Source organism: Pipistrellus kuhlii, unplaced genomic scaffold (assembly GCF_014108245.1).
Source record: "Pipistrellus kuhlii isolate mPipKuh1 unplaced genomic scaffold, mPipKuh1.p scaffold_m20_p_2, whole genome shotgun sequence".
NCBI classification, from domain to species: Eukaryota; Metazoa; Chordata; class Mammalia; order Chiroptera; family Vespertilionidae; genus Pipistrellus; species Pipistrellus kuhlii.
Window position 1 is genome coordinate 17,107,366 of NW_023425515.1, and position 15,022 is coordinate 17,122,387.

Below are 15,022 nucleotides of genomic sequence, written 5' to 3' on the forward strand. Positions count from 1 at the left end.
CTGCTCTGTAGATTATTAAAGAGAAATGCACCATTAAAACTTTCGTTTTTCCTCTTCCCCATACAAAGGTGACCATTGGTGACACTGGCCCCAACAAGTTCCCCAAGGTGACAAGTGATGACATTCAGAGTAGAAGTCAGGGGTAGGTGGTTACTGCCACCACCAGTTATAAGAGCTCGCAGTGACTTGATCTCATTATGTGACTGCTACTGCTCTCCTTTTTACATTTATCAGGTCACTCAATTCTCAGAATAATCCTTTGCTATAATAACAGTTGTGTAGGCAGGAAACTCAAGTGCCTAAATTCACATTACCAGTAGGAAACAGAGCCAGAATTTGAAATAAGGCATTGTGGCTTTAAGATTTATGCACAACAGCTTGATGTTATCTGGTCGTAGGAGTGTATTAAAAGAAGAATGCGCTTTTGTTTTTCCTTTTCTTCAGTTATTCCCACCATTTAATATTTATGTTATTATGGTGCCTTCAACTACTCATTGAAAAAATTTCCCTGGATCTCTGGGTACCAGTCCTCTGCCTGCTTGCTCTTCCATCCTGCTACTTGAACCTGAAATCCATTTCCTCCATAGCATTGTGAATCAGGCTTTACATTTTTAATATCCCAGAAAGTTTTAAGTTCGAAATATGTTCCCATATTTTCTTTATTGGTTTAAAAAAAACCCAAACATTACACTAACTTACTATACCCTCCAAATGACTAGTTTTATATTCTTCTGTAAAAGAACTAAGAATACCTTTATTTTTTTTTTGTAGGTTCTAGAAACCTTTCAGAATAACAGGATTCTCTTAAATAACTAATTATCCCAAATCTGATGCCTGTGCAATGCTATCCAGCAAGCAGCTGGCTTTGTATGAAGAGAGGCTAAGAGCTCTTTTTGTCTTGTTCATTGAAAATCATTTGCTTTTTATTTAATATCTGCAAAGAGCACCATCCCATCTTAGTGGAGTTTGATGTTGTGAATTTTGGATTGTTTCCATGGGTTCCGCCTTACATCTGCATGGTGGTTAAAGCCAATGCTTCTTTTCTTCTTGTAGGCATTCAGGGCCTTTTGCCTCATAATCCAATGTCATGGTGAATGACAGAAAATTGAAGTTGAATTTATTTAACTACAGAGGAGGACTGCACAGAACAATACACTTATTTAAGAACTCCTTGCCTTGGGAACTGAAGGAGCTGTCTAGTGCAGGTGGCTTAATCTCTCTGCTGCTTATCCTAACTGTGTTCCTTTATTTATTAAGGACAGGAACTGGGCACTCCGCTTCCAAAAACAAAAGGGCCCTACCAGTCTACCAGAACCAATTATAAACCAATAGGATACTTACCGCCTCTTTCAGAACAGTAAACATTTGGCCTATGTATTTTTGAAACAATTCTTAGCCCTCCTTTATTGGAGAAAATGTAACCAAAAGTAAAAAAGAAAGAAAAAGCTATGAAAATATATTCATATAATGAATAATTTTTTCAATTATCTGTGATATCTTCTCTACTTTGTGGCTTATTTATTGATATTACTTATATTTCCTGTTTCTATTTATTTCACATGGCAGTCTCTTCAGAGGTTTCTGTGTTTTGAAGTAAAATGTTTATTTGCTTTATTTTTATTCAGAGATGCTATAAAAACATAGTGAATAAACTGCAGGAAGCGGCTTCTCCAATCATTGGGTATTGTGAATTAAAGACTAAGTGTTCTATGTTTATCTTGAAGTAGGGAGAAAGGGAAATTTAGGTGGGTATATAGAGAGATTAATACTGGAGAGTATAATAGGTTTTTTGTTTTCCTGGAGTTGGGTATGATTGTGTAGTTTCTTTTCCATTAAATCCAGTAAATTCTGGAACTGTGATGACCAAATATATTCAAATGTGAGTCTAAGGATACTTCCAATGTTATAGAAATGGTTTTGAATTATCTGCCAATTTTACTGTCTACCCTAATTATTAGATAATTGAAAATTAATTGTGTACAAGTCACATATCAAGTATCAATTCTTTGGGATTTTTAAGGTAATCAATTCTCCCCCTTAACAATAGCATTTAGAAGTAATAACAAAATTTGTCACATGGCCTCAGACCCATGTTTCATCTAATTTAAGATTATATCCTGCCAAAACCACTAAGGGACATTTAACAGGAAGTCATAAATGTTAGTCTCATAAAGTTGGTAATAATGACACTTTGTCTTAATATCTTCCTTAATTATAATATATTAATTTAAAAATTTTCAAGAATTAAAATATAAACCATCACTTGCAGTTAGAAATTTCACTGATTATATTATATAAAATAATACTTTTCATTTGCCTTAAAATGTATCTCTTTAGAGATTCTGGGATATGCTAAGCAAGTCTATAACTACTCTGCCCACACTTTCATGGACAAATATATTCCCTTCTAGTTTTCGTATTTTGAGTCAGTGTAAGAAAGTTGGAAAAATAAGGGCTGTGGAATGAGGCCAACCTGAGTCTGAATCACAAGATCACTTCTAACCAGCTGTCTGACCTCTGATAAGCTAGTTAATTACTCTAATCCTCAGAGTATTCACTGGTAAAAATAAAACGTGTAGCTGTCTGTCATGGTAGTTGGGACTGTGAATGAAATGATACAGGAGAAAGCTCTCTGCACTGTGCCGGGACTTGGAACACCTCCAACAGTCACCAACTTCCTCTCTGCGTATTCTTCAGAGGATGGGTCCAAATCTCTTAGCTGTGCCCATGTGACTAGAACCCCTCTGCAAGCACACATGAGCTTAATAATAAGGAAACACATTACACAACATTTATGAGATTGCTATGTTTCCAAATTGGGGTTATACTAATAAATAAATTCTCCATTTATTTTATCTTTTCTCTCATATAATGTTATCACTTGATAAATGGAAAGTTGTACCCCACAAATACTATCTACCAAGTAAGTCCTGTTGAATCTTATTTCCTCTCAAATTAATGCCTCAGCAGAGTTTAAAATCTTTACTGGGTTTCTTTGTAGGCTAATGCAGTTACTCATTGTAAGATACCAGGCAAGAGAATCAAAGAGGGTTTCATGTTTTCCTCATCAGAAAATGGGGCTATTAGCAACTTCAAGGCAGTTTCAAGGATAAAATTAAATACTGTCTGTGAAAGTACTGGGTACACAAAATTTGTGCCAATATCTAATAAATTCTAATTAAAACATTTGTTTGGAGTGAATTTACTTTCTGACTTAAGAAAATGGCTTTCCTTTCTAAAACAAAGTTAAGGTAGATTGAAGATACACACACACACACACACACACACACACACACACACACACTAGAGGCCTGGTGCATGAAAATTCATGCACTGGAGGGGGGTCCCTCAGCCCAACCTTTCCCATCTCACAGTCCGGGAGCACTCAGGGGCAGGAGGTGACCTAGTGATCAGGGGAAGGCAATGACCCATCACACCTCTGCTGCTGCCACTGCTGGCAGCACAAGCCTCAGCCAGCCATGGTTACCTGAGCCTCAGGTGGCCCTGGGCGGCTGGGCAGCCACCATCTGAGGCTTGCCTGTGCCTCAAACCAGCCCTGGGTGGATGGGAGGCTGAGGGGGACTGGGGGACTCCAGAGGCAGGTGTGTGGAGCAGCTGGGCCCACTTGGGGGTGGGCCTGCCCTTGCTGTGTACCTCCCACCTCGGCGTTGCTGAAGGGACTGGGTACCTCCATCTTGTGTCTGTGGGCACCACCATATTTGAGAGTGTGGCAGCAATTAGCATATTCCCTCCTTATTGGCTGTGGGCGTTGTCATCTTTGCGATGGTGTGAGGGTAGATTAGCATATTCTCTCTATTAGATAGGATAATGTATTTGTATGCATGCATAAAGACTTCAAAGTTTATTATTTAAAAAAGTGTTATTAAAATACCCAAGAAGATATAACAGGAATTTTATAATTCCAGTGTTTTAGATATTGTTTTTCATAGAAACCAGTTTGCTCCATATTGTTTTTCATCTTATTCCCAAAAAAAAGTGCTGATAAGCCCTGGCTGGTTTGGTTTATGGATAGAGCATCAGCCCACAGACTGAAGAGTTGAGGGATCAATTCCTGGTCAAGGGCATATACCTCTATTGTGGGTTCAATCCTAGCTCCTAGTTGGGGTGCTGTGAGAGGTAACCAATTCATATGTCTCTCTTATGTTGATGTTTCTCTCTCTCTCTCTCTACTCTCCTTGCTCTCCTTCATCCTTCCCTTCCAGACTGTTTGAAAATCAATGGGAAAATATCCTCGGGTGAGGATTAAAAAAAGAGTGCCTACAGAGCTGTCACTGAGGCTAGGATTCAGATCTCAGTTCCCTTACACAGCCTAATGGCAGGACTCAGAAGATTCAAGTATTTGTTCCTGTGCTTTCGTTTCAGTTCTGCATCCACAGACATGTTAGACACGGCTGTTGGAATAATCTTCCTTAAACTCTCCTTGAATTCTGCTTTTCGAGGCTGTGAAAGCCAACTTCTTGCTTGAATTTTCTTGGCTTTGAAAGTCATTAAACTGCCTATTAGAAGCTACCTGAGTTAACATATGCTTTACCTGTACCCTTGCACATGGTTTGTCTAGTTTAGTTCTACCAGGAGGCCTCAGCAACATCTTCAGTTCTAGGCCACAAGAGGAGGTGAGGCAGTCAGGTGTTTCACAAATGAGTCATGTGATCAGGAATTCATATGTGTGTTGCCTACATAAATTCCCTTGGGAAACATTAGTAAAATTCAGCCTATTAGCTGTTCAGAAATAAGCATGATGTTGTAACAAACAGAGGCCAATGAATGGAATGTGTCAAAACCCATTACCGTAACTCCATTGGGGTTTTAGAATAGGGACAAGCTGCATGTGGTCATCCAGGCAAAGTGGAATCAACAGTTACCTGCCCGATTCTTAGAGAGCTGCTGAGCGGCAACTCCAAAGGAATGTGGTTTCCTCTATGAAACTATCTGGACACTTCAAACGTCCTAATCAGATGAACATATTGTGTCATTTCAGATTTGCAAGGTCAAGTAGAGGGACTCGGACTAAAACTTCAGAAGGCAGTGACCGAGCTGGACGGCTATAAAGAAAAGTTCATGTAAGATGCTGAACTTTAAACTACCTGTACGAATTTAGAATGCCTGTGACTCCTCTGCAGGGATCTGGCTGTGTGGGTATGGTCACCTGCAGCTCTTCTCTGCTATATCAAAGGACCTGTGAATATTTTTAAGTACATGAAATTACTTTCCCATCAGTAAGAAATTTACCTGTTCATCCATGGATTAAAGCTTTCCCTGGTTGCTCATATTAGTAACTTAATGTGAAATTGTCTCTAAAGTTTTTCTCTTATTGTTGTTTCTATGTTATCTGCCCAGAAGAAACAATATTGACGTTGTTTCTTAAAATTACCAATTTTAGCCCTAGCTGGTTTTGCTCAGTGGGTAGAGCCTCAGCCTGTGGACTGAAGGGTCCCAGGTTCGGTTCCAGTCAAGGGCACATGCCAGGGTTGTGAGTTAGTCCTCCAGGAGACAGCCAATCAATCATTCTTTCTCATCATTGATGTTTCTAAATCTCTCTCCCTCTCCCTTCCTCTTTACAATCAATAAAGTATGTTTAAAACAAACAAAATTACCAATTTTAGGGGGGGACTCATAGACACAGACAACAGTGTGGTGATTACCAAAGGGAAAGAGGGTGGAGGGAGGTAGAGGAATGTAAAAGGGGGATAAATGGTGATGGAAGGAGACTTGGCTTGGGGTGGCGAACACACAATACAGTATACATATGATGTGTTATAGAATTGTATACCTGAAACCTGTATAATCTTGCCCTGCTGGTGTTGCTCAGTGGTTGAGTGTCAAGCTATGAACCAGGAGGTCATGGTTCGATTCCTGGTTGGGGCACATATCCAGGTTGTGGGCTCAATCCCTAGTATCGGTCATGTAGGAGGCAGCTAATCAATTATTCTCTTTCATGATTAATGTTTCTCTTTTTTTCCATTCTTCTCTGAAATCAATAAAAATATTTGGGGGAAAACCTGTATAATTTTATTAACCAATGTCACCCCAATAAATTCAATAGATAAAAGAGATTTTAAAAATGAATTTTAGAAATTTCAAAAATTACTTTACAGTATAAATATAGCACATCTATAATTATTGGGTCGGCAGGTAAGTAATTGCGGATTTTTTAAAGAAAATCAAAGACAATTTTTTCATGGAACTAAATAACTTTATTCTGTAATGTATTGCCCATTTTGATCAATGACCTTTTGCCATCTTTCAGGCAGCATCATAATCCCACGTTCAAAAAACTTCTGGTTTTTATTAGCAAAAAACTGAATCAGGTACGATTTGACATCATCATCATTATTGAAATTTTTACCATTCAAGGAGTTTTGTAAAGATCGAAACAAAAAGTAATCAGATGGTGCAAGGTCAGGACTATATGGTGGATGTGGCAAAACATCCCAACCAAGCTCCATTAATTTTTGCCGAGTGACCAAAGATGTGTGTGGCCTTGCATTGTCATGATGGAATACAACACCTTTTCGATTTGTCAATTTGGGCCGCTTTTCTTCAACTGCCTTGTTTAATTTCATTAGTTGTTCAATGTAGACATCAGAATTGATCGTTCGGTTGGGTGGTAAGAGTTCAAAGTAGACAATTCCTTTGTAATCCCACCAAACTGATAACAAAACCTTCTTTTGATGAATATCAGCTTTTGATGTTGTTTGAGTTGGTTCACCTGGCCTGCTCCACGATCTTTTCCGCTTGATATTGTTGTAAACAACCCATTTTTCATCGCCAGTTATCAGTCGTTTTAAAAATGGATCATTTTCATTACGTTTCTTTAGCAAATCGCAGCTGCTAATGCGTTGCGTTAACTGTGATTCTTTCAGTTCGTGAGGAACCCATGTATCGAGTTTTTGAACATAGCCAAGTTGTTTTAAGTGATTTTCAATGCATGTATGTGATACATGAAGCTTCTCTGCAATCTCACGTGTTGTACTGTGACAGTCCGAATTGATTATTGCTTTGATTAGGGCGTCATCAACTTCAACTGGACAACCAGAGCGTTTTTCATCTTTGAGTGAAAAATCACCAGAACGAAATTTGGCAAACCAATTTTGACACTGCCGTTCTTTTAAGGCTTCGTCACCATAAACAGCACATAACTTTTTATGAGCTTGCGATGCGTTTTTCCCTTTGTGGAAATAAAAAATCAAAATATGACGAAAATGTTCCTTTTGATTTTCCATTTTTCAACGAACGCCAAACGAAAACTACAAAACAGATCAAAAAACTTTTTTTACTGATTAACAGCTGAATAGCCAACTATCAAATAACAAAATGTGTTTTACATTTTTACTACGTCTGCAAACCTAAAAATTCAACTGAAGCCATATATGTGTGAAACCCGCAATTACTTACTTGCCGACCCAATATAACACTAAAATAGAATTCATGTAATCTTTTAGAGTTAGTAAATATTTTAGTTTGTGGTATATAATCTGATAGTTCTGGTTTTCAGTTCCGATATTTTAGAAGGATGAACCTCATCAGAAATATAAATATTTAGAATGCTTAGCAACCAAATGCTTTGTATTAACCATGGTCTTCTCCTAAGAACAATATTTTAAAACACTCAATAAAATGAGTATAGAATGAAAGTACCTCAACATAATAAGGCAATTTTTACAAATCCATAGCTAATATACTCAGTAGTGAAAAACAAAGCTTTTTCTCTAAGATCAGGAACAAGACAAGGATGTCCACTCTTACCATCTCTATTCAACATAGAGCTAGAATTCCTGACAATCAGTCAAGAGAAAGAAATTTGGAATGAAGAAGTAAAAAGTGTCACTTTTTCCATTTGACATGATTCTTTATATAGAAAACCCTAAAGACTAAAACAAAAAACAAAAACAAAAACAAAATCACTATTAGAAACAATAAAAAATATAGTAAAGTTACAGGACATAAAAAAATCAATGCACAACAATTCACTGTGTTTTATATACTAAGAATGAAATTTTAGAAAAAGAAATGAAAAAATCAAATATTTTTGCAATTGTAACAAAAAAAAAAAAGAAATACCTAGGAATAAAGTTAACAAAGGATGTATAGACCTATATTTTGGAAATTATAAAGCATTATTAAGAGAAATTGAAAAAGACACAATGAAATAGAAAGACATTCCATATTCATGGATTGGAAGAATCAGCATAGTTAAAATGTCCATATTATCCAAAGCAATATACAGATTTAATCCAATCCTCATTAATAAAATTCTTAAAACATATGAGAAACAAAGTTTAAAAATGCTAATTAATGTATATTTGTATTCTTTGTAGCAAAATAATTTATTTCTGTAAAATAAGAAAACAAAAAAACAGTGCTTTATAACATTGTGGTTAATAGCACAGTAAGTACAAGAGTTTTATTTCTGTGTATGGTGGCTAAGATTGAAGGAAAGGGGTCCTTGGCTCCCTAGATCCAGGAAGTAACTTTCTAGGTGAGAAGAAACACAAAAAAGAGACACAAGGTAGTGACTGCCAGAAAGAAAAAGAAAAAAGAAAAAAAAATCATTGTTCCCCACCCTCTAGTAACATCAGGGAGGGGTTTGGCTATATGAATGCCTCCTGTGGAAAGAAGGTATCTTGGAGTTCATGAAGTGAAGAGAGAACAGTCCAGGAGCAGAGCAGTTAAAATGGAATTTATGAACAAACCAAACTCAGCAGACAGAGTGGAGTCCTGGGAAATTAGTGGAGAAGATAAACACAGAAATACATACACCGAGGAAAAGGAAGAAAGCTAATTGGTTGTGACATGCATTGATTTTTACCCAATAAGTGTGCACAGAATTATCTATATATTTATTCAGGGAGACTGCCCACTTAATAGGAACACATGCTGTGGTGGTATTTTTTGTTCATTGTGTTTCTAACATAATTTATAATGTGAGTACTGAGAAATAGTAAGAATCAGAAAAGATTAGAGTTGGAGGGAGAAGTATATAACCTCTCCAAAGTCCATGCAATGAATTACCTGGAGAAAATCACTCTACAGTTGCACAAATGCTGAGGCTGTTGTCTAAATTTTATAAAATGGGTGCTTCCTGCTTACATAAGAACTTCTTAAAATGAGAGAATAGGAAGAGTACCCGTTTTTAGAAAATTTGAGTTATCAAAGATAGAGCCACTTAGAGTCCCAACTTTTGGAGACTTCTCTTCATGCTGACTGTTCATAACATTTCCATCTCTATGCCATCTACCTCCCTTCACCCCTGAGACCTGGGACGAAGAGCAGTAGGGTGAGCATTTAGGATCAGAGCCTGGGACTGCTCATGGCGCTCAGAGCTCAGGAGAACCCCAGGCACAGATAAGTACTATTTTATTTGTAGCTTAAAGCCAGATTTAGCCACTGTTTTATAATAAAATAGTTGGAAGTTCAAAGAACTCACTAAAATTTTTTAACATATAATTGGTAAATGAACTGGATGTTTAAGGAAGGTGCTGTGAAATCAGGTGCATTTAAAATTTCAGTCCTCACCCTTTGTGAGGGATAGGGGTAGGAATGGGCTTCACATATCCAACTTAAGGTGGTTCTTTTATCATAAAGGTTTGTTTTTTCTTTTTTAATGTTTTCATATGTTTTGTGTATTTTTACTTAAGGGGGAAAGGCAGTTTGTAAATGGATGAACTTGAGGTTGTCTTTTACCTAAGATTCATAAGAAATTATTTTCCAAGATTTGTAAGAACTTGCTATGTATTGGAAAACAAATTTTAACAGTTATGATGCTTTAGGCTACAAGGGCAAGGGACAGAGGTAGTGGTTTCAAGTTAAGTCGGTCCAGCAGCTCAGCAATATCTCTAAGATCTTGCTGTTCCTTCCATCTTTATCTTGCTGCCTGGCTTCACCCCAAGCCTGGGTCCCTTGTGACCACAAAGTATCTGCAGTTCCAGGTACCACATCCATATGTAACCACCCCAGAGGCAGGACAGGCCTATTTTGTTGGTGTCTCCTTAGAAGTGAGAAAAAATTTTCCTTTTACCTTTCTAGTCATTCCTAAAAACTTTTTGCCTCCCAAATAGGTTGCCTGGTGGCATCCAGTGTCTGTCAGAGTATAGATTTGCTTTTCCCATGATCCTAAATTGAATAGGCTAACTTTACTTCATTCATTCACTAAAATTCATTCATTCATCATTCATTCAATGCAAGATGCTACTGAGTGTTGATTATGTGGCGTGATCGTTGTATGCAGGCCCTAGATATTGGAGTAACAAGATTGACAAGCTCCAGTGGAGCTATTTAGGTAATTTCAGGTAATGTTAAGGACTACAAAATATAAAACAGGCATACTAGAATGCGAATAATGGGGATGATGGTATACTTTTGATGAAGTGGCATCCCTGAGCAAATGGCCTGTGAGTTAAGATCTGACTATCCTAAAATGCTAATATCTGAAAACAGAGATCAAAGGCCCTAAATTCTTGGAGTGAGTTTACAAATTCAAGAAACATGAAGGAGACCAGTTGTAGTGGACACACTGTGGTTTCCAAAGACACACAAATGTCCTAATCCCTGGAATCTCTGAGTATGTTGCCTTACATGTCAAAGAAGACTTTGCTTGTCTAATTAAATTATGGACTTTGAGATTGGGAGATTATCCTGGTTTATTTGGGATGGCCCAGTGTAATAGAAAAGATCCTTCTAAGAGGAAACCAAGAGGCTCAAAGTCACAAACGTAGATGTGAGGATGGAAGCAGAGCTTGGAGTGATGTAATTTGATGGAGCAACAAGCCAAGGAATGCAGGTGGTCTCCAGAACCTGGAACGGGAAGGAAACGGATTCTCCCCTTGAGAACCGCCAGAAAGAACACAGCCTAGAGACATCTTGATTTGAGGACTTCTGACCCCTGAACTGTAAGATAAATACACTTGTGTGGTTTTAAGTCACTAAGGTTGTGGTAATTTGTTAGAGCAGCAGTAAGAAATTAATACGCCAGCATGTACAGTGCCTAGTGAGGAGTTTGGATTTATTCAGAGGACAATAGAAAAGTATTGGAGAATTTTGGAGGAGAGAATGAATTGATCTGATATGTTTTAAGCAGTCAGCATGGCTCCTGGAGTGGGAATACAAGAGCAGTCAGGGAGACTAGGTGGGAAGCTGTGCGTTCATAGAAGTAAGAAGTGACTGGTATAGTTAGTACAAATAGTGTGGAGACAAAGAGAAATTTATGTTGGAGGTCAGTCTTTCAGGATTTACTGATGGCGTAGATGTGGCTGTGGAAGAAGGGGACTAGAATGGAAAGGTGAAAATAAAGATGGTGTTTGGAGTTTTTCAGCATCAGGGCAGACAGTTGAGAGGCAGTAGAGTATAGTGACTGAGAGCCTAGACTCCAGGCCAGACTGCTAGGGTTCAAATCCCAGCACTGCTAGCTGGGTACGATACCTATCTCTCTACTCTCAGTTTTCTCAACTCTAAGAAGGGCAAATTGGCTGCTTTGAGAGTTACCTTAGACATATAAGGTGTTACCTTTCAGTATCATTATTGTGTTGGTGCCACTTATTGAAGTGAGAAAATCTCTAAGAGATATTGATATGGGAGTGAAAAAAAAATGCTTTTGATTTGTTAAGTTTGAGATGTCTTTGGGTAGCAAAGTAGAAATATCAAGGAGGCAGTTTGAGAAGGGCTATTTCATATAAAGGAATGGCGTGGTATTGACCTTTGCCTCTCAGATTAGGGGAAAATATCCAATTATTTCATCTGACTCCCTTTGCTTTGATTGGCAGGAGCACCAGGGGCCTTTCTGAAGGCTCATTCAAAGCACTTGAAGAGAAAGGATTAACACTATTTGCTGAGAGTAAAAGAAGGAATGCAGTGTTTAAAGAGATGTAGGCATTCTTTCTAGTCCTTCCAATTTCTCCCATCCTAATGAAGGTGAAGATAACAATTGGGTTGTGAAGGGTAGACCATAGAAAGAATGGCTTAACTGGAGTGGCAGTGGGAGTGGACCATGGTGAGGGGAGTTATTGGGATGATAGGCTTTCTAAAGAGCAGGCATGAAAAAAAAAAATGCAGCCAAGATCAATTGTCCACATAGTTAATAAAGTAACCACTAAAAGGAATTGCACTGTCCCTGCCTAAGATTTGGGAAAGTGTGTACAAGAGTCTGAACCCAGAATGAAAGTCATGGTGGGGCTGATGAGTCTCAAAGCATTTTTTGAAGTAACGTTTTCGTTTGATTTCAAATTAAATGTGTAAAACTTGGAAAATACAGGGAAATATAAAATAGAACATTGTAGTTATATTATGATATAACCTTATAGTTCATTTTTCTAAACAATGTAATTTTAAACATATTTTTCCTTAGTGATCTATGATCTTTCCCACATCATTACATGATACATTTATTGATTATTATTAAATGGCTGTATAGTATCTCAATCTACATATGAACCATAACTTGTTTATTAATCCTTTGTTTTTTAGAATTTCCAAATTTTTCACTTTTATAAGTACATTTTTTTAAAATAAATTTATATAGATAAATCTTTCTACTCACAATTGCTTCCTTAGGGTTTTTGCTAAAACCAAATGTCATATTTTTATGGTTTTTAATGCATAATGACTTATTGTCCTCCAAAACGATTATTCAGACTTTCAAAATTCAGCAGTATTTGTAAATGCCCATCTCTCCTAACCAACACTGGGTATTATAACTAAAAAAAAAAAAAAAAAAAAAAAAAAAAGTTGCTAGTTTAACTGATAAAAAAAATTGTATCCTTGTATATATATATCTTTAGTATTCTTTCCTTTTTCTTTCCTTTGTAACTTACCTGAGCAAAGCCTCTTCCCACTGTACTAATGGCATGTTAATCTTTTCCTGATTCCTTCTTTCCTAACATTTTATTTGGAAACTACAGGGCTGGTGCATGAAATTTGTGCATGGTAGGATCCCTAGGCCTCCCTGCCTCCCTGCCTCCTCCTTCCCTCAGTGCCCTACCAAGCAATCAAACTCCCGCTCTCCCAGTTGAACTCCTGATGGGACAATTTGCATAGTAGTGTTCAGGAATAAAATTTGGGTAATAAAACCGCAAAGAAAATCAAAGTGATAACCATAAAACTCACAAGGATATTTTTTTAGGGTGAGGGGACTTTGCTGGGACCAGGAATATGAAGCTTCTAGGGTAGCTGGTAAAGTTTTCTTTTTTGGCCTGGATGGTAGTTACAAGAATGTTCTCTTGATAATAATTTGTTATATTATGTATTTTAAATGTAATTTCCTATATCTTACAATTTTATCATATTTTACTATAAAAAGGTTTAAAAATAAATGAATCTGTTATTTGTGTGCATGATGTTTTAAAATTATTTTTTGGAAACGAAGTCATTCTGCAAGTAGGGCAAACCCATTGATAATCTAAGTAACATTTCATTGTTCAGTATAAGCTATTTTAAGGTACATTTGGATAATGACTTGATGAACAGTTTATATAAACTTAAATTGGAATATTAATCATTCTTCATATATTAACTTTTAGTATTGTTACAAAACCAATTATATAAGATCAAGACAAATGTTTATTTCAGTTTTAGGATTTCCATTTGGTTCTTTTCAATAGTTTCTATTTCTCTGCTAAGATTTTTCTTATCTTTTCATTAATTACAGTCAATTCTGTGAGTAGAATTATAATTGCTCCTTTAACAATCTCTGCAAATTTCAATATTTGGTTCAATTCAGAGTCGGTCCCTATTAACTGTCTTTTCTGTTGAGAATAGGCTATGCATTTCTGTTTCTCCTATATGAGTAATTTTTATTCTGGACATTGTGAATGTTATGTTATGCAGATTCTATTGGTCGGCAACTACGTAATTGCGGATTTAAAAAAGAAAATCAAAGACAATTTTTTCATGGAACTAAATAACTTTATTCTGTAATGCATTGCCCATTTTGATCAATGACCTTTTGCCATTTTTCAGGCAGCATCATAATCCCACGTTCAAAAAACTTCTGGTTTTTATTAGCAAAAAACTGAATCAGGTACTATTTGACATCATCATCATTATTGAAATTTTTACCATTCAAGGAGTTTTGTAAAGATTGAAACAAAAAGTAATCAGATGGTGCAAGGTCAGGACTATATGGTGGATGTGGCAAAACATCCCAACCAAGCTCCATTAATTTTTGCCGAGTGACCAAAGATGTGTGTGGCCTTGCATTGTCATGATGGAATACAACACCTTTTCGATTTGTCAATTCGGGCCGCTTTTCTTCAACTGCATTGTTTAATTTCGTTAGTTGTTCAATGTAGACATCAGAATTGATCGTTTGGTTGGGTGGTAAGAGTTCAAAGTAGACAATTCCTTTGTAATCCCACCAAACTGATAACAAAACCTTCTTTTGATGAATATCAGCTTTTGATGTTGTTTGAGTTGGTTCACCTGGCCTGCTCCACGATCTTTTCCGCTTGATATTGTTGTAAACAACCCATTTTTCATCGCCAGTTATCAGTCGTTTTAAAAATGGATCATTTTCATTACGTTTCTTTAGCAAATCGCAGCTGCTAATGCGTTGCGTTAACTGTGATTCTTTCAGTTCGTGAGGAACCCATGTATCGAGTTTTTGAACATAGCCAAGTTGTTTTAAGTGATTTTCAATGCATGTATGTGATACATGAAGCTTCTCTGCAATCTCACGTGTTGTACTGTGACAGTCCGAATTGATTATTGCTTTGATTAGGGCGTCATCAACTTCAACTGGACGACCAGAGCGTTTTTCATCTTTGAGTGAAAAATCACCAGAACGAAATTTGGCAAACCAATTTTGACACTGCTGTTCTTTTAAGGCTTCGTCACCATAAACAGCACATAACTTTTTATGAGCTTGCGATGCGTTTTTCCCTTTGCGGAAATAAAAAAGCAAAATATGACGAAAATGTTCCTTTTGATTTTCCATTTTTCAACGAACGCCAAACGAAAACTACAAAACAGATAAAAAAAACTTTTTTTACTGATTAACAGCTGAATAGCC

General features: G+C 36.9%; 1 protein-coding gene across 2 annotated transcripts in view; it reads left to right on the forward strand.

Annotated features, from left to right (window-relative positions):
* The window catches only part of LEKR1 (leucine, glutamate and lysine rich 1), a 122,727-nt gene that overhangs the window by 72,608 nt on the left and 35,097 nt on the right, over nucleotides 1-15,022 (forward strand). For both annotated transcript variants that reach the window (XM_045583628.1, XM_045583629.1), the window contains one exon: nucleotides 5,000-5,081. In XM_045583628.1, the coding sequence (XP_045439584.1) occupies nucleotides 5,000-5,081 (82 nt within the window). The remainder of the gene's footprint in view (nucleotides 1-4,999; nucleotides 5,082-15,022) is intronic.